Genomic DNA, 18663 nt, shown 5'->3' with positions numbered 1-18663 from the left:
AAATGAGTGAGATTGTTTTGGGCAGGGAACTGTTGTAAAGGGGGATATGATCAGATGGAGCCTGACAGTCTAAAACAGCTGCCAAATTGAAACCATTTATCAAAATCTGACATCTGAGATCCAGTCACCAAAAAAGCAGTTTATTTGTAAATTGATACTATTAGTGAGCATATATTGTCTGGCCCCTTTGATGCCCTGATTTGTGGCGGAGGGAGAATGTCCCTATCAGCCGTTATATATTTATTTATTCAAAAGAAAACTCAATAAGCGTATAGATTTTCCTCCGTCTTCTCTTCAGCCGCTAGCTTTCTCGACATTTTAGACAGAAGGAAATAACAACAAGACTAACACGGAAAAGCTTGCTATTCGTGAAGTACCTCATTGCTCTCACCCAATGTGGCTTGTCAGGAAAGACTCACACGGTCACTCTGGAACAGTAACGCTGACATTTCATCCCTTTGTTATCCTCTCTCCTTTGCTTTTCTTGTAGGATGGAAAGGTTGGTCAGGACCGTTTGTAGAGCCTCTTAGGCAGGGAGCAAAGCTACCCCAAGCTACATTCAGAGGCAATAGGCACCAACACTTGCTATTGGAACCAATTGAAGTCAAATTGAAGTAATTTTTTAAGCAGGAAGCAACAGAGCAAGTCTAGAAGGGTGGGAATAAGTGGGATTCCATGTAAATAATGATAGGGGAAAACACTGGCTGTTGGTTTTTGATGTTTTCCTTTGTAGCTGAGAAACCCCATTTGAGTGATTAGATTAGGAGGTTGGCAGCCGCACTTCTCCAACGAGCCAGTCCCAGAGCTGGAACCCTAGCCCCAGTGATAGACAGACAGAGCAGACCGGGGCTAAAGCATGGCCAACTGGTCACTGATGACCTCGGAGGCTGGGGCTGGATCAGTTCGCCTCTAATTTCATTTCCAGTCTGCCTTGGCTGCAAGCGGACACTTCCCCGTCCAGATCTATGGAGGATATGTGGTTTAAGCTCTAGCCTCCCCTTATTGCTCAGCATGGGAGGCAGCAGCATATTTGCGAGGTCCACTCTGTTCCAGGATCTTTGCAGTAGAAGACCCATTCCCAGGTCACGGCAAGTTTAACGGCCTATGAATCCTCTTAAATAGACACCTGGATGGTGATGCGTTCCTTACATGTGGAGGGCCTATTTTCCTAAGATACAGCCATACGGGAGGCCTGTTTTGATACAGAGCAGACAAACAAATGGAGACTGAGCTAAAAAGCTAACCGAGGTGAAGAGTTTGCTGTCTTGTCAGCCAAAATGTGTTAACGGCTGAAAAAGCATGTTCTGGCCTTATATGACCTCTGAGGCTAGATGTGTTTACCACCTGTTTGGCCATTACATCTGAATCAACTGCCAGGGTTAATGGGGCAATTATATTCAATGCAATGTTAGTGCTGGTCTGTAACAAAAGCCTGCACTCCCTATATCTAGTCCAGGACCTGAGCTGTTAGTTTGTGCTCTAATCTATACTGAACAAAAATATAAATGCCACATGTAAAGTGTTGGTTTCATGAGTTGAAATAAAAAATCCCAGAAATGTTACATATGCACAAATAGCTCATTTATCTCAACATTTGTGCACAAATTTGTTTACATCCTTGTTAGTGAGCATTTCTCCTTTGCCAATATAATCCATCTACTTGACAGGTGTGGCATATCAAGAAGCTCATTAAACAGCATGATCATTACAGAGGTGCACCTTGTGCTGGGAACAATAAAAGGCCATTTTAAAATGTGCAGTTTTGTCACACAACACAATGCCACAGATTTCTCAAGTTTTGAGGGAGCGTGCAATTGGCACACCGACTGCAGGAAAGTCCACCAGAGTTTTTGTCAGACAATTTAATTAATTCAATGAATTTCTCTTCCATAAGCTGCCTCCAACGTTGTTTTATAGAATTTGGCAGTACATCCAACCGGCATCACAACCGCAGACCACATGTAACCACGCCAGCACTGGACATCCACATCCGGCTTCTTCACCTGTGGGATCGTCTGGGGGGGGGGGCTAGAGATAGCTAGAGGTAGCGCTCCCTTTGTGTTGCAGCTAGGTGGCTGCGGGACGGCTGTGCAGAGCCAGGCAAGTGGTGATTTATCATTGTTAAGGGACCTGTCGGAAGGCTTCTTCTCCCGGGTCTGCTGATCCCTTCTCTCCGGGAACCTCTGGAACCAGGGAGCCATCCTCCCATAATTGAGCTCCTGGAAAGCAATGGAAGAAAATAGGTGGAATATGTCTGGAGGCAGACGCAAGGAGGACTGGGGCGTTGGGGGCCAGGGGCACGGGCTGGGGCTCAGGGGGTTGGGTTAGGTGAGATGGGTAGAAGAGTTACGGGAGAGATTTTGCTCATGTTCAGTCCAATGTTTGAGAAGGAGGATGCAGTTACATGCAGTATGATAAAGGCACATTCCATAACATTTTCACATGAAAATAGCACTTATTAATGTATTTCTGTAATAGTAAAGACATACAATTCCTTGAGAGAAATACTATTTTGTATTGTCGCCAAAATGTTATATAGTACTGCACATTAAAAGTAGCACTGAGAGGAAGTGGCATAGGCTGGGTTTCCAGTTGATAGGTTATGAATTGTAATTCAATTTATAGATACAAAAGTTCAAGTTTATTTTTGAAATTTTTTATTTAACCTTTGTTTTCCTAGGCAAGTCAGTTAAGAACAAATTCTTATTTACAATAACGGCCTAGGAACAATGGGTTAACTCCCTTGTTTAGGGGCAGAACGACAGAGTTTTAACTTGGCAACTCGTGGATTCGATCTAGCAACCTTTCGGTTACTGGCCCACCACTCTAACTATTAGGCTACCTGCTGCCCCAAGTCATGAATTGGAGAGAAAAAAATCCTCATAGAAAATGACAGGCATTTTCAATCTCATGAGTCAAATTGGAATTAATTTCCTCAATCGACCTGACTTGAAGATGACCCCAGTCAGTTTAGGATATTCTATAATTCCTGCTCTTTCATATCGTTCTTCTTGTGAGTTATTCCACCTGGAGCTCTGAAGTACCCTAAAGAGACGATCACTCTCTAGATGTGTGGTCTGTCGCTCCAGAATACTGTATGTGCCTTTCCCTCTTGGCCTGGATACAGATGAGAGCATGGAGCATGGTGGATGAAATGATTTCCACCTCTGTCTGAAGTCATAAAAGAGAGACATACACTAGCTAAAACCTGTTTTTTTCCCCGGTGTAAGGTAGAAAGGGCTTTAAAGACATCAGTGTAGAGGCTTCCAGGATAGAGGCTGGGAACAGACTCTTCCTACTCGCACATTGGGAGGGAGTCTCTTGTAGGGCCAACATCCCTTCCTGGCAGTTGACCCACTGAGGATGGAGGAGAGAATTCTCCTTTCCTTCCCTCCTGTCCTCCGCCAAGTCCCCACTCCTTCCCCCTTCATGGTGATGAGGTGCTCGCTCTCTCTCTCTACTAGAGTATGTAGTGAATCTTTCCACCCTTGCATATTCCATGTTTGATGTTTATTCATATTGCAAATGGGTAATTTCAAGAATCAAGATACTACCGTTATATTGAATTCAAGTGACACTCACACTTTTTTACTCGCACTAAACCAGCATTTTACACACCATGGAAACATCTGTAGTACCTTCATCTCCTCAATCTTTCAGATCATTGGCTGAGGTGATTATTGAATGAGCCGTCACGCTGCTTCTATCCCACCATCCCTCCATCCATCCCTCCATCCATCCACCCCCCCTCTATCCCACCATCCCTTCATCCTTCCATCCCTCCCTCCGTCCCCCCTCTCTCCCCTCTCCCCTCAGAGGTGTGGGCCAGTGATAAGAGATTATGATGATAACTGGGAGGCAGTGCATTACCGTATTGATTGGGGCTGAGCTTTCAGCGGCGTTAAAGCACCCGCGCTCTGATTGCCGGCACTTGCGCTGACAGGAATCCAATGGCGTTGTCTCTCCTCGTCGCTATAGGGAGGGGTGTGTGTGCATGTGTGGGTATATGGGTGTTGGGAGGGTGGGGTGTATGTGTGTGTAGGGGGGGGGGGGTTATGAGTGTGAATGTGGATGTGTGTGTGTGTGTGTGTGTGTGTGTGTGTGTGTGTGTGTGTGTGTGTGTGGTTCACAACAAGGCAGTGCAAGGCCCATCTCTCACCTCCACACACATGCCTCCCACCCCAACAGCTACAGGACCACAAGACCCAGGCATAGATAACCCTCACTGTTATGTCACAAATTCTGTGATGTATTTTCAATGGTCCAAGTTAAGTAACATGACATGAAATGAGGTTCTCAGAACAGATGGTCTGTTCTTAATTGGTTATCTAAAGGTTCTCAGAACAGATGGCCTGTTCTTAATTGGTTATCTAAACGTTCTCAGAACAGACGGCCTGTTTTTAGTTGGTTATCTAAAGGTTCTCAGAACAGATGACATGTTCTTAATTGGTTATCTAAAGGTTCTTAGAACATACAGGCCTGTTCTTAATTGGTTATCTAAAGGTTCTTAGAACACACAGGCCTGTTCTTAATTGGTTATCTAAAGGTTCTCAGAACAGATGACATGTTCTTAATTGGTTATCTAAAGGTTCTTAGAACATACAGGCCTGTTCTTAATTGGTTATCTAAAGGTTCTCAGAACAGACGGCCTGTTCTTAATTGGTTATCTAAAGGTTCTCAGAACAGATGGCCTGTTCTTATTTGGTTATCTGAAGGTTCTCAGAACAGATGGCCTGTTCTTAGTTGGTTATCTCCAGACAATAACAACAATCTAATTGTTGTTATTGTCTGGAGATAATTAGCTAAATCCATGGTAGATTAGTGTGCTGAGGAATTTCTGTACATAACGAAGTGCTTCATTTATTCTGCGATAATACTCTGGAGAATGTCCTCCAAAGAGTCTTTTCTTTGCATTTGTTTTCAAGATTGGGGTTATTTAGGGGGTTGTTCTTAGCATCAGAAACTGGCCACACACTTCAAACAATTGAACGCACACACACACACACACACCACACACACACACACACACACACACACACACACACACACACACACACACACACACACACACACACACACACACACACACACACACACACACACACACACGCACACACACACACACACACAAAACACACGCAAACCGAAGCAGAGTAGCACCAACGAGCAGTAAGGCCTCGAAGGCGTCGTTACCTTGAGAAGGCTGTTGTGTCTGTCATTGCCTAATGAAAAAAGGAGAGACCGACTGTGGCAAACACACACACACCAGTGTGTAGAGGCAGGAATGTGTGTGTGTGTGTCCCTATGTGTGTGGGTTTGAGGCATCGGGCGGGAGCGGTTTGCCAAAGTTCCCTGTGGCAGGCAGGGTGTTGCAGCCGCCAAGCCTCAGAGACATTAACTAACTTCTGTTTTATAATGGAGATTAATGAAGCGAGCACATGCCAGGGGGGGAGAGGAGAGGAGAGACGATAAGAGGAGAGAGGATGAGAGGAGGGGAGGAGGGGTCCGAGATACACTCCTCATGGGGGTATAGCAGTTGGCAGTGCCAAGGTGTGACAGATTGTGCCCTCTCTCAGTGGATAGGGACAGGGGACAGGGTTCGGGTGTAGAGCTGGGGGTGGGGTGGAGATTGACAGGAGCTGGAACGAGAGCTCTATTGCTTTTTTGTGGTGGGAGTGGCGGTGTCTGTGTGACTGTGTGTCTGAGTGTCTGAGTGTCTGTGTGTCTGTGTGTCTGTGTGGCTGTGTGACTGTGTGGCTGTGTGTCTGTGTGACTGTGTGTCTGTGTGGCTGTGTGACTGTGTGGCTGTGTGGCTGTGTGACTGTGTGTCTGTGTGTCTGTGTGGCTGTGTGACTGTGTGACTGTGTGGCTGTGTGGCTGTGTGACTGTGTGACTGTGTGTCTGTGTGTCTGTGTGACTGTGTGCCTGCAGGATAGCTGTGGGGTCAGTAGGAGTGTTGGGGTGTCTGTGTGTCTGTGTGACTGTGTGTCTGTGTGACTGTGTGACTGTGTGCCTGCAGGATAGCTGTGGGGTCAGTAGGAGTGTTGGGGTGGGCAGGTGGGCACAGAGGAAGGGCAGACTGGCGTGGTGGATCTCACACACAGGTACACGTATGAACACACACACACACACGCTCACGCATGCTCTTTATTTAAAACGTGTGCACATAGTAAAAATAAAATCAACCATCATATTAGTGAATCTAATTTCCATTGATGTATATATTCAGAAGAGAATCCATGAACTCACTCTGTAACTCAGGCCTGCCCGTCTGGGCAGATGGTAATTCCTCAGACTGATTCAACTTTACTTGGATCCTTTTTCCTGAGGTCATATTTTGTCGTGGGAAATGGGGGACAGAAAGGGAGAAGAGCATCCTCATGCACTCTTTCCCTGTCAAACAGTGAACACAGGGCTAACGGTGAGACAATAGTTAAATGATTAAATGATAAGAAAAAAAGTTATTCCCGGACACATGTTCACCACAGCACTGCACATTTCCTTTGACAGCGTTTTGGTCAAGTTAAAACTTTTTTTTTTACACAAGGAAAAGGCTAGATGTGTTGTAGGAACCAATCAGGCTCCAGACAGGCAGACAGAGGCCCCTCCTCATTGTAATACCCCAGAGACCTCCAGCAGAGGCTCCCACAACACCAGCTCTCATCCCCAGAGCCCTGGAAACAACAACCAACCCAGCTCTCCCCACCTCACCCACTCCTCTTCTCTCCCCACCTGACTGACTCCTCTTCTCTGTCCTCCTTACGTCACGTCTCCTTTCCGCTCTCGTGTTGTGTCGTGTTGTGACGTCTCGTCCCTTTCTCCTCTCCTCTCCTCTCCTCTCCTCTCCTCTCCTCTCCTCTCCTCTCCTCTCCTCTCCTCTCCTCTCCTCTCCTCTCCTCTCCTCCTCTCCTCTCCTCTCCTCTCCTCTCCTCTCCTCTCCTCTCATTCTTCCTGTGAAAGGATACTGGGCTGTGTGAATATGCCTGTGTGTGAGTGTTTGTCCCCCCATTTAGCCCCGGCGAGTGTCAGCGACTCCTCCTCCACCAGACAATATTTATTTATCAGGCCTGTTATTGTTATTAAGAGCCATCGCCACGGCGACCCACTGGGTTGCTGGGGAGAGATTGGACGCTTCCTCCTCTGAGTGGGAAACAGCCCAGGGACAATGGAGGAGGGGGGTGGATGAGAGAGCAGGAGGGAGGGGTGAATTAGGCAGGGGAAATTCAACAAATTTCATGCAATGTGGCTCTAATAAGCCTGGGTCTAAAGTGGCGGATCGGAAACACCGAAGGCAGTCTGAAAGTGTTAATAGGTTCCCACCACCTCAGGCTGCTCCCTCCCAGCTCCCCCTCTCCCTCCAGGGTGCACTGGCAGCCATTTTGATTAGAGGCTGGTGAAGATGCACTCTGGTCATGACAATTTGCTATTGTGTAGTGCTGTGACAAACTAAGTGCTGTAACAAAAAGGCCACCCCCTACAAGCAGAGACTAGAGCGCTCAAGAAGGGAGTTGTGGGGCTCAATACAAGACGTCTGACTGGGAGAATGTGTAAGTGTGTGTTAGTACACTATATGGCCAAAAGTATGTGGACGCCTGCTCGTCGAATATCTCATTCCAAAATCATGGGCATTAATATGGAGCTGGTTCCCACTTTGCTGCTATAACAGCCTCCACTCTTCTGGGAAGGCTTTCCACTAAATGTTGGAACATTGCTGCGGGGACTTACTTCCATTCAGCCAAAAGATTATTACTGAGGTCAGGCACTGATGTTGGACAATTAGGCCTGGCTCGCAGTCGGTGTTCCAATTTATCCCAAAGGTGTTTGATGGGGTTGACGTTAAGGCTCTGTGCAGGTCTGTCAAGTTCTTCCACACCGATCTCGACAAACCATTTCTGTATGGACCTCGCTTTGTGCACTGGGGCATTGTCATGCTGAAACAGGAAAGGGCCTTCCCTAAACTGTTGCCCCAAAGTTGGAAGCACAGAATAATCTATAATGTCATTGTATGCTGTAGTTCACTTGAACTAAGGGGCCTAGCCCGAACAATAAAAAACAGCCCCAAACCATTATTCCTCCTTCACCAAACATTACAGTTGGCACTATGAATTTTGGCAGGTAGCGTTCTCCTGGCATCCGCCAAACCCAGATTCGTCCGTCGGACTGCCAGATGAAGTGAAGCGTGATTCATCAATGGCGGCGAGCTTTACAACACTCCAGCCGACGCTTGGCATTGCGCATGGTGATCTTAGGCTTGTGTGTGGCTGCTTGGTCATGGAAAGCCATTTCATGACGCTCCCGATGAACAGTTCTTGTGCTGGCGTTGCTTCCAGAGGCAGTTTGGAACTCAGTAGTGAGTGTTGCATCCGAGGACAGGCGATTTTTATGCGCTTCAGCACCAGTCCCGTTCTGTGAGCTTGTGTGGCCTACCACTTCGCGGCTGAGCCGTTGTTGCTCCTAGACGTTTCCACTTCACAATAACAGCACTTACAGCTGACCGGGGCAGCTCAAGCAGGTCGACGAACTGACTTGTTGAAAAGGTAGCATCCTATGACGGAGCCACGTTGAAAGTCACTGAGCTCTTCAGTAAGGCCATTCTACTGCCAATGTTTGGCTTTGGAGATTGCATGGCTGTGTACTCGATTTTATACACCCGTCAGCAACGGGTGTGACTGAAATAGCCAAATCCACTCATTTGAAGGGGTGTCCACATACTCTTGTATATATAGTGTATGTGAGTATGTGTTCAGTGTGCGTGCGTGTGTGTGTGTGTTTGTGTGTGTGAGAGAGAAGGGGGGGTGATGAAAATGAGATGCAGACAGCTGCTTACTTACGGTTGTTTATCACACGTAGGGTGTGCCATTAAAGCTCATCTCTGACTTGTACTCTGTCAAACAATGATTACATTTGAGTGTTTTTCCTCGTTTTATCACCCCAACTCCTATAACCTAGGTCCAACACTTGCAGAAAGCTATTTTGTAGTTTTCACAGTGATTTAAACCCTCAGAAAACATTGAATATTTGATTATCGCTCAGATCATGTTTTAGGTTTAGAGTTGTGGGTTTATAAAAGAAGTAAACATTCATTTTCTACAGTCTACTTTCCTAGATTTTACCATCAACCGTCAACAATTTAGAGGATCCAGAAGTTTTGATGAGTGTGGAATCTTTCATGTAACTGTGAAGCATATTACGTTTGAAATCTGATGAACTGAAGTAAACAGTGAAGATGCGATGTGATGTCATTTCAGGAAGTGCTGTTAAAGAGATCGGCAGACTTAGTAGAGGCTCTGTATGGAATGCCCCACAATAATCAGGTATGTCATCATATAGGCCATTTTTATTGCAAAAAAAATGAAATAAAAAAAGTGAACATTCAGATGTATTTTCTTATTTGATTGTTTTGGTAAAGAGGTAACACAGTTTCCCAGATTTTTTTAATTCTTTGATCATACACATATCAAATTAACATATTTCAAGAACAGCCAGGTTACAGAAACCTGGGAAGCCAGGGAAAAACAATCTGTACAGTATGTATATATCAGAGTTAGTAGTTTATCTTGAGTCTATCATCTGTGAAAACTCCAATATTCAACCATAATCTAATCTGAATGACCCACCAAAAATACATTACAAAACCTTTTTTTACGACCTAAACTCACAATCACCTATGGTACTCTCTCTCCACCTTCCCCCGCTCCCTCCCTCCCCTAGGAGATCATCCTGAAGCGGGCAGCGGACCTGACTGAGGCCCTGTACAGCGTCCCCCGCAGCCACAACCAGCTGCCCTCGCTCAGCGGCTCGGCCGCTCACTCCGGCATGATGGGAGTCAACTCCTTCAGCAGCCAGCTGGCCGTCAACATCTCTGAGGCCTCGCAGGGGGACCAGGGTGAGTGCTGCAACCCCCCACCATGGCCCATCACCCCACGATCCTCACCCTCCACCCTCTGATCCTCTCACCCCTTCTCTAAGTATTGGTGTCCCCTGTGGATTAGTGTCTGTCAGCGGCTCTGATTTTAGTAGCCATATACACCAGGCCTGGCCCTTTGTGCATACATCCACTCAGTGAAACATTCCCTCAGATCCAAGCGTGTGTGTGTGTGTGTGTGTGTGTGTGTGTGTGTGTGTGTGTGTGTGTGTGTGTGTGTGTGTGTGTGTGGGTGTGGGTGTGTGAGTGTGTGTGTGTGTGGCAGACAGTGACACCAGCTCCCTGTCACTATTCATTGGGAGTGTATGAGAAGGGGAGGTGATAATGAGAGACGATGAGAAATGCAGACGATGTGGCATGAATAAAACAACCAGAGTTTAGATACTGAATACAGCCAGAGACAGTAGCTTGGTCAAGGTGTCAGGGAGCAGTGTGTGTTTGTGTGTCTCTTTTAACAGCTTTGACTGTGAAATCACTATTTACACACTTCCAAAAATGCATACGCATGTTATGAAGCATATATTATAATGCAAAGCCCCCCACGCACGCACACACACACACACACACACACACACACACACACACACACACACACACACACACACACACACACACACACACACACACACACACACACACACACACACACACACACACACTATCCTAGAGAGGGCTGTTTCCTTTGACAAAGCAGCTCTGTGACTGATGCACAGGAAATATGTCTGAATGTGTGATGAACACATTGGCTCACGTCGGAGTCGAGGATATGGATAGAAAGAGGAAATGCGAGAGATATCTAGAGCTGTTTTCTCTCCCCTGACACCTCAGCATTCTAGTTCCCCTTTTTCTATCCCTCCCTCCCTCCACTCGTCTGCTTTTCACATTGACATACGAGAGAACACCTACAGGAATCTATGAGGTCATGGGAACAGGACTGCAGCAAATCGTGAAAATATATAATGCCATATTTTATGTCTGTGATCATTGGAACATTACATACCAGAATCAGACTATTTCCCCCTACTGTTGTACAGCTATGAAATGCCTCTTTGTGCTCCTAGAAAGGACGTACTATGATTAAAACCTTAATATGCAGGGCAGATCATACGCCGAGCCTTATCAAACGCATGAGGAATGATCCAATCCACGCATGATCCAATTCCAGACCAGCGTTATGGATCTGCTTTACGTCAACAGCAAAATGGATTATGTAATTTCTCCTCTGGCATTTGTCTTAAAACAGGTATCCACTCCACTTGTTTTACTTTATGCTGACAGTTTCCTCTGGAACAAATAGGGAAACTACCTTGTGGCGCGTCTCGGTCTCATTGACCTCCAGAGGCTGACCTCGTCATTGCGTCAGTCAGCGATTTCTGGATAGGGTTAGTGACTGCTCCCCCTAGGCCTGTCCTTCATGTCCCACCCCAATAGCGGAGTGGAGTTGCCTTAACGCTCTCCTCCCGATACCACTCATAGCCGTTAGTTGAATGGCCTTCATCTAGGATGTATTGAATAACCGTGCTCCCTTCGTTATAGCACTCTCCCCTTCACGAGGCACTAGTACCAACTTGGGGGCTTAGTTGGAGGCCAGAGAGAAAGGCACAATATGCCAAGCAGCACAGTGTGTTCACACTTCCTCTCTCTCCTTCTCTCCTTCTCTCCTTCTCTCCCACACTCTTAGAAATAAAGGGGCCTGGAAGAACCTTTTGGGTTCATGACAGAACCATTCCAGTTGGTGGAACCTTTCCAGTTGAAAAGATTGAACCCCTCTGACAAGGGTCTTCAAGGAACCCATGTGTAAAGGTTCAAACCGGAACCTTTTGGTGATGGGAGTGGTTCAATTTTGAACCTATTTAATAATATATTATAGAGGTGGCAGCCTATCAGATTGGAGGCGTGGCTATCAGATATTTATTTTTGGTCATGTTAAGTCTGTACACTGCAAACTAAAATGTTTCTTGAATATTTATGCATAATATTAACATTGCTGATTACATACAGTAATAAAGTGGTAACTATTCCAATCTTGGGATTTGCATAGGCTCTTGAGGATCTCACACCTCTGTTAGCCTCGTTGAAGTTACACAATTGTTCAACCTTAACAACAAAACAGATATACAGGAATGACATTTACTCTAATGGGTGGCCAAAAAAAGCCCCTACTAAGCCAAGCCTCCACTCCAGGGTTCCTACAGGAACCCGTTGCTACATTGAACCTTTAAAGGTTCGTCCAAGAATCCCTTACCTAGCCAAAGGTGCAAATATGAACCATTGACTAGCAATGGTTCCTTGAGGAACTCCAGGGGTTCCTTGAGGATCTCCAGGGTTCCTCAAGTCACCAATAATTCTAAGAGTTCACTCTCCTTGTCCTCCCCACTCCCACTCTCTCTCCCTTTCCCACTTTTTGGTTTGAGCCAACGCAATTCCCAGCAGGAGAGCAATTGATGGAGCTCTGCCCTGGGATCAGGGAGAGTGCAGGCAATGGGAAACACATGTCAGAAACAACGCTGGAGGGAGTGGCAGCATGGACAATCCCTCGCAAAAGCCACACTTTGTCTGATTCAACTCTGCAATGCATTGGGGAAACATGGACATTTACAATACGGTTGCATTTTAGAAAGTCCCCCTCCTACCAAATCGAACATATGCTTTATTGCTTCTGACATAATATTTATTAACCCTTGTTCAGATTTGAAGTGCAAAGGGAAATGTGCTCATACAATGAGGGGAGAGGGGTGGTTTTAGTTCTGGAGGAGAGCAATGCAGTTCTTAATACTTACTATATAGGAATTTGAGGTTGTCAGCGGATCTTGTTCAGACTGCACGGTTTTGATGTCATTGGATTGACCATAGCATTTCCTCCTTTCGTCCAGGTTACTCCCGTAACTCCAACAGCGTATCGCCCCGTGGCTACGTCCCCAGCTCCACGCCCCAGCAGTCCAACTACAACACCATCACGTCCACCATGAACGGCTACGGAGCGGGCATGACCAACCTGGGGGTGCCAGGCTCACCCAGCTTCCTCAACGGCTCTGCCGCCAACTCCCCCTACGCAAGTAAGTACAGCCTTATTTGGTCTCAATGATCATCACTGTAACAAAACACTGGGGGATCATTTGGTTAGTTATATGTGGTGGGATAACAACACACGGTTTCATTTGGACAGTAGTACTCTGATTCAGTCCAGGAGGGATGCAGTGTGGGATGCAGTGTATGCTAGCGCTTCTCTTACTTTGCGTTTACACAGTGACTGATTTAGATCTGGGGCACCAAGGGTGTGGACTCACAGACTAAATAATTGACGTCAGTTTACTATTGGTCAATTCAGTGGAGGCATCCGCTGCCGTTCTAGAGGACCAATGTTGAGGACACCTGCTGTAGGAGCTGCATTGGAATTCCTCACACACATCTCATAGATGACATCACTGGGATTCCTTCTCTCTCCCTCAGTGCTAGAACCCTCCAGGGTCTCTGTCCCTGATCTTTCCTTCACCACTCTGCAAATAACATGCTTAGCGTCACGATTCTGCTCTGAGGTCACAGGTGTTTTAGAGAGGGTCTTGAACTCTAACTGTCAACCTCTGGGACTCATCGAATTGCTTATTGTTTAGGCTACAGCATCACAGAGCAAAGTCTCCCAAAATAATAACAGTGTCCCAGTAGTTGTAAATTCTGGATGCTAAACTGAAAGTGGATTTTTGTCTGACACTTGATGTGGAAGGTTATGCATTGTCTATTGAAGGGAAAGGTTGGGTTTGTCTGTCTGTACCACGCATTGTAAAAGTCTTCATCTGCTTTGCCTATACCTTGTTCCATCTCCTTCATTACTTAACACTACTAACATACTAACACCCTCATAGATTCATTCATGATGTGGGCCAAACCCATTCAGTTGGATCAGTAACAAAACATGTCAACTGTGACATTACACAGCAAGAATAAGTTAATAGTTCAAGGAAGGTGAAAACAAAATAACTATTTACATGTAGGGATACATACAATTTGCATTTTGTCATCAATTTTAGACTTCCATTTTGAATTTCTGTATTTGTGAGATATGAGGCTAAACGCTGCTTCAGGGTTTCATACTTTACTGGATTCATATGTCTTGTGAATAAAGATGCAATAACTCATAGGTACAGAAATGAACCAAGCCAGTATGGGGAGAATGGGGTATCAAATGCATTGTGCTTTAAATTAAATTGCTTCATTATCACAGTCAGCATTTCAGACATTAACATTCTACACACATGCATACACACGCACGCACACACACACATATTTGTTTGTGAACATGGATGGAGGTTGCTGCTATCCTCAAGAACAAGGTATTGTTTGTGTCAAAGTCTAAAATGGGCCTTCAAGTTATGGATCAACTTGCAGATATTGAGCACCTTTTACTCCGAGCATGTTACTCCAAACCTTGGCCCTTCTTCAGGCAGGCATCCATTCCTCAGCCCCCATGCATGCCCTCACTGTACAGCTCATCTCAGTCCACTCACTCACCAACCTCTGTCTGTCTGTCTTCTCCGTTAGGATCTACCACCTCCCCCTCCTCCTCCTACTCCTCCTCCTCCTCCATCCCTCTGTTCTCCGGTGGACCCATAGGCCCTTATTCATTCTCTCCTGTCCATATGATCTCTGCAGTCAAACAGAAGAGCGCCTTCGCCCCTGTCGTGCGGCCACAGACCTCCCCGCCCCCCACCTGCACCACCACCAATGGCAGCAGCCTACAGGGTGAGCATCCCGCCCCTCAGTCCCGCCCACTTCTGCCTGGGTCACTGTTAGAAAAGGGCATGTCATGGATACCCTGTTATGCTAGAACTCATACAACAAAATGATATGACCTGAGTTAGCAGTGGATTGAAGGTCAAAGTTGATCCATAACTTCTGGCTCTGAGTGACTTTTCAAAACATTCATCACAATCAAATCATTTGGCTGAGAATCTTTGTTCACATAGAGTGATTATAAGGGCTCGATCCAATATGCATGGCTGAAGCGTTACAGATGGTGCGGTCGAAATGTAAAGGTCATTTCCGATTGAACCGACATATGTAGTGTTAACCGTGTATGTAGTCTCAGCTAACGCGGGAACATTGCCTTTACATTTCTATCACACTATAACTCCGAACTCCAGCAATACAGATTGAATCCAGGCCTTAGTTAATGTAACATGACTGGAAAAGTTATTATATTTGAAAAATATAATTTTGTCATTCTTAGGTTTTGCAGCAAATCCATATGCATATCATAATTACCTCAACACACGGCTTTTCATTTAAGAGGGTGTGTAATGATTTTCTATGGGATATGTATCCTTACAACATTATATTTCAATGTTATAGATGCAAAACATGTTATGGATACAAAACGTCTCGCCACATTTTTAGGTAACCAGCGTATCTGTTGTCTTTCAGCCATGGCAGGTCTCATAGTCCCACCTATGTGAAGAAGACCTTCTGCCAGACAGACCACATTTCCACTGGCTCACAGAATCTCTACAACAGAAGCTTAAAGCTCATCAATCTCCAAAACAGGACCATGAAGCCCCTTCACTCCTGGAAACAGAGCAAACAGCACAACAAAGAAAATTACAGTAACCGAAAACCCGTAAAATGTTACTAGAGTATGTTTGTGTTGGTTCAGTAGTTGAGTTCACCGTCACCTTCTGTGCTTTGCATTTTGGGACTTTCGTTGCCCAATGGGTAGCATTCCCACATATATATGTGTGAAGGGTTAGCTCATCTGAAAATATAGCGAATAATAAACTGTGGATTTGAAAGGCAGGTAGTTACTCCTTGTGGTGTGAGTATTGTCTTGAGTCCTAAACAAGAAAAGTAATTTGACTGGATCTTCTAATGAACCGAGTTCATTTTCAGTCATATAACCACTGTGAGCAGGGAACGTGGAAAGGCCTACAGTTCAAAACTGTCAACTATGGAAAAAGTGCAGAATCCAAGAATATCAAACTCTCTGTCAATTGTCAGACTCAAAATAGGTGGGAGTTTCAATGAAAATTCCCCCCAATGTCTATAAAAACCCCGCTTCAAAAGACCATTGATATCTAATGTCAAAGTCTAATAGCATTTTTGTTTGTGTGCCATAGCTTTTAATAATGTGTGTGTTTATCATATTTAAAGGGAAATGCAGTAATTTTCTAATCTAAAGAAAGGGTTGGCAAACATTCTGCCAAGGAGAGAAAAGCAAATGTTATACTAATATTTGCCCACTCCCAGAGTCATGCCAGGGCAGCCCAAGGTTGTGAGGTTCAAAGGTTTTGGATGTCTACCATTTTTGAAACACAGTACAATAGATATATTTCCGGGGTGTGTTGATTGATAGATTTGAACCAGAAATGCTTGCAGCAGTTTTAATCACATTTAGGTACCAGAGTTCTTGTTATTCTTCTGATTGTGCTTATTTTGTATGTATTTATAAAGTATGTTTTGGGATTCCTTTTGTGATTTTGGCCTGAATGATAGTCTCAAATATACATGTAAACACATTCGATGTCTTAATACCTTTTAGATATTGTAAAAAGATTGAAAAAGGAGATGAACAACCCTTTTGTAAAAACAAAAAAAGTTGAAACATGACATGGTCACCCTGTCTTTTAAAGCAGGATATATGCTCCACCACTTTTGTATAAAAATGCATTTCCGATACTATATTTAACTTTTTTTTTGTATACAGCATTTGTGTTTCCCCCTGTTCTTCTTGTCTTTTTCTGTGTTATTGTGAAATGTGTATTATCATGGTTATTTCTTAATGCACTATTTTAGTTGGGGCACTTACAAGAGCAATGCATCTTAGCAAGCAAGAAAAACTAAAAGCAAAAGACAAAAGCTAGTACAAATATTAACCAAGATGTTTTTTGGGGGATTCACATGTTTGTCATTGTGGCTGAAATGGAAGGGTCATTGTCATGTGAATTTCTCTATTTCAAAAACTCTTCTATCATAAACCTCCGTTAGTTCATTGGTTAGAATTCAACTCCTTTCCCATATTATTTGGACCCAAGCCTATTCCTTGTGTTTTGGTGAGAATGAATGTAATACACATGCCTGTACGAATCAGCTGCGAAGTTGAAACCCAAGTAAACCTTCAATAACTGTAGAAGGACCACTCAAGTGTAGGGTTCATCTATCTCAAGGAACCTTGATGTTAGTGTTGTTGGTGGTGGTGTTATTGCCGTTGCACACAATCTATCATTTACTTATGCAATTTGTATTTACTGTAATGCAAGTTATCTCTCCACATTTCAGTGGAATGGTTTTGAAACATAAAAGAACACAAGACATAATTGATGCCTTACAATAGAACATGCTCAAACTTAATGCATTTTCATTATTTTGATACTCTAATTGAAGTGTGGTTCATTTGAGTTATGCGTTTGCAGATGTTTAAGAATTAGTTAAAGTTCTCATTAATTTGATACTTTTGATTAATTTAATAACACAGGCCCATCATTTGAGCTGCAGTGGATGTAGTTTAAACTGGGATATGTCGGAGGGTACTTCCTTCTCCAAATGTCCACATATCTTGTTTATTAGTGGACAATAGGTGACAAATCAATGATGGGCCTGATTAAATCTTTGATTGTATGCTAATTCTGTGCAGTGATTGCCATACATCGGCAATCATCGGGCGGCATCAACTTGTAGTCATAATGTGGGCTTGTGAAAAAAAGCGGGAAAATCTGTCACGCTTTTTTAAAAGTCATTTTTCAATTACGAGATTGAAGGCCAGCTCATAGAATGTCTTTTAGAGTGCACTTGTACACTTCACAAAACATCTGAATTCAATATCATGGAGTTCTAAACCCATTTTCAATGAAAACACAAGTTTTCTCTTCAAGTTAAATCTTGGCTGACTTTTCACAATCCTCCCCTTCACCCTCGTTCCCTGTATCCATTCCATCCATATACTGAGTTTTTAAATAGCTTGATTTAAAAAAATGTTTTTGTCATAGTTGTAGAAAGCTTGCTTTTTGCTGCCCTGGTTTTCAGCAGAGGTTTTTTAAATTGTAAAGTGTACTTTCTCAATGTTTAATTCAATGTGAAAAGGGGAGAGGTACTGCATCTATGTGAAATATGAAATGTACCATCAAAGTGTATCAAAGCACAATGTTTAATTAATGTCTTCAGAATACAAATGAGGGGGATCTCTCCAGCTTCTCCTTTTCTGTCTTTGACCATGCTGTAAATAGATGCATGTTTCTTTCTGTGATCCAGTAGTTTTTGTACAGAAACAGACTAATAAAGAATACATTTGGCCTCGAAAAACTATGTTGTATTGTTGGTTCTACCTTCTGTATTGGAGTTCATTCTGCTTAGGGCGGCAGGTAGCGTTGGGCCAGACACTCTGGATAAGAGCGTCGACTAAATTAATAAAATGTGAACGTTATGAGGGGCTTAGCTACAAATCTATACTGAACAAAAATGTAAACGCAACATGCAACAATTTCAACGACTTTACTGAGTTACAGTTCATATAAGGAAATCAGTCAATTTAAATAAATTCATTACGCCCTAATCTATGGATTTCACATGACTAGGCAGGGGTGCAGCCATTCAGAATATATTTTTTTCCCCCACAAAAGGGCAAATCTGCACATTTTAGAGTGGCCTAGAGTAGATTAATTTACCATTGATTGACTGCAAACAATATCAGTAATCTCATTGGTCATCTGTTAGTTTGGAACAAGTGGAGATTTAATGCATTGTGTCCTATATAA

At 44.1% G+C, this 18663-nt stretch overlaps 1 protein-coding gene across 8 annotated transcripts in view; it reads left to right on the top strand.

The window, feature by feature from the left end:
• The window catches only part of LOC106604646 (transcription factor COE3), a 100712-nt gene extending 82501 nt beyond the window's left edge, over nt 1-18211 (top strand). For 2 of the 8 annotated variants that reach the window (XM_014199490.3, XM_014199489.3), the window contains exons 12-17: nt 9249-9314; nt 9712-9886; nt 12799-12981; nt 14462-14662; nt 15150-15212; nt 15344-18211. In XM_014199490.3, the coding sequence (XP_014054965.1) occupies nt 9249-9314; nt 9712-9886; nt 12799-12981; nt 14462-14662; nt 15150-15208 (684 nt within the window). In that variant the 3' untranslated portion in view covers nt 15209-15212; nt 15344-18211. The remainder of the gene's footprint in view (nt 1-9248; nt 9315-9711; nt 9887-12798; nt 12982-14461; nt 14663-15149; nt 15213-15343) is intronic. The other 6 variants (XM_014199492.3, XM_014199491.3, XM_014199496.3 and 3 more) reach the window with 4 other exon arrangements.
• Nucleotides 18212-18663: the final 452 nt, after the last annotated feature.

Source organism: Salmo salar, chromosome 05 (assembly GCF_965601325.2).
Source record: "Salmo salar chromosome 05, fSalSal1, whole genome shotgun sequence".
NCBI classification, from domain to species: Eukaryota; Metazoa; Chordata; class Actinopteri; order Salmoniformes; family Salmonidae; genus Salmo; species Salmo salar.
Note: the sequence above shows the minus strand (reverse complement) of the source record. Positions and strands in the feature narration are given on the sequence as shown.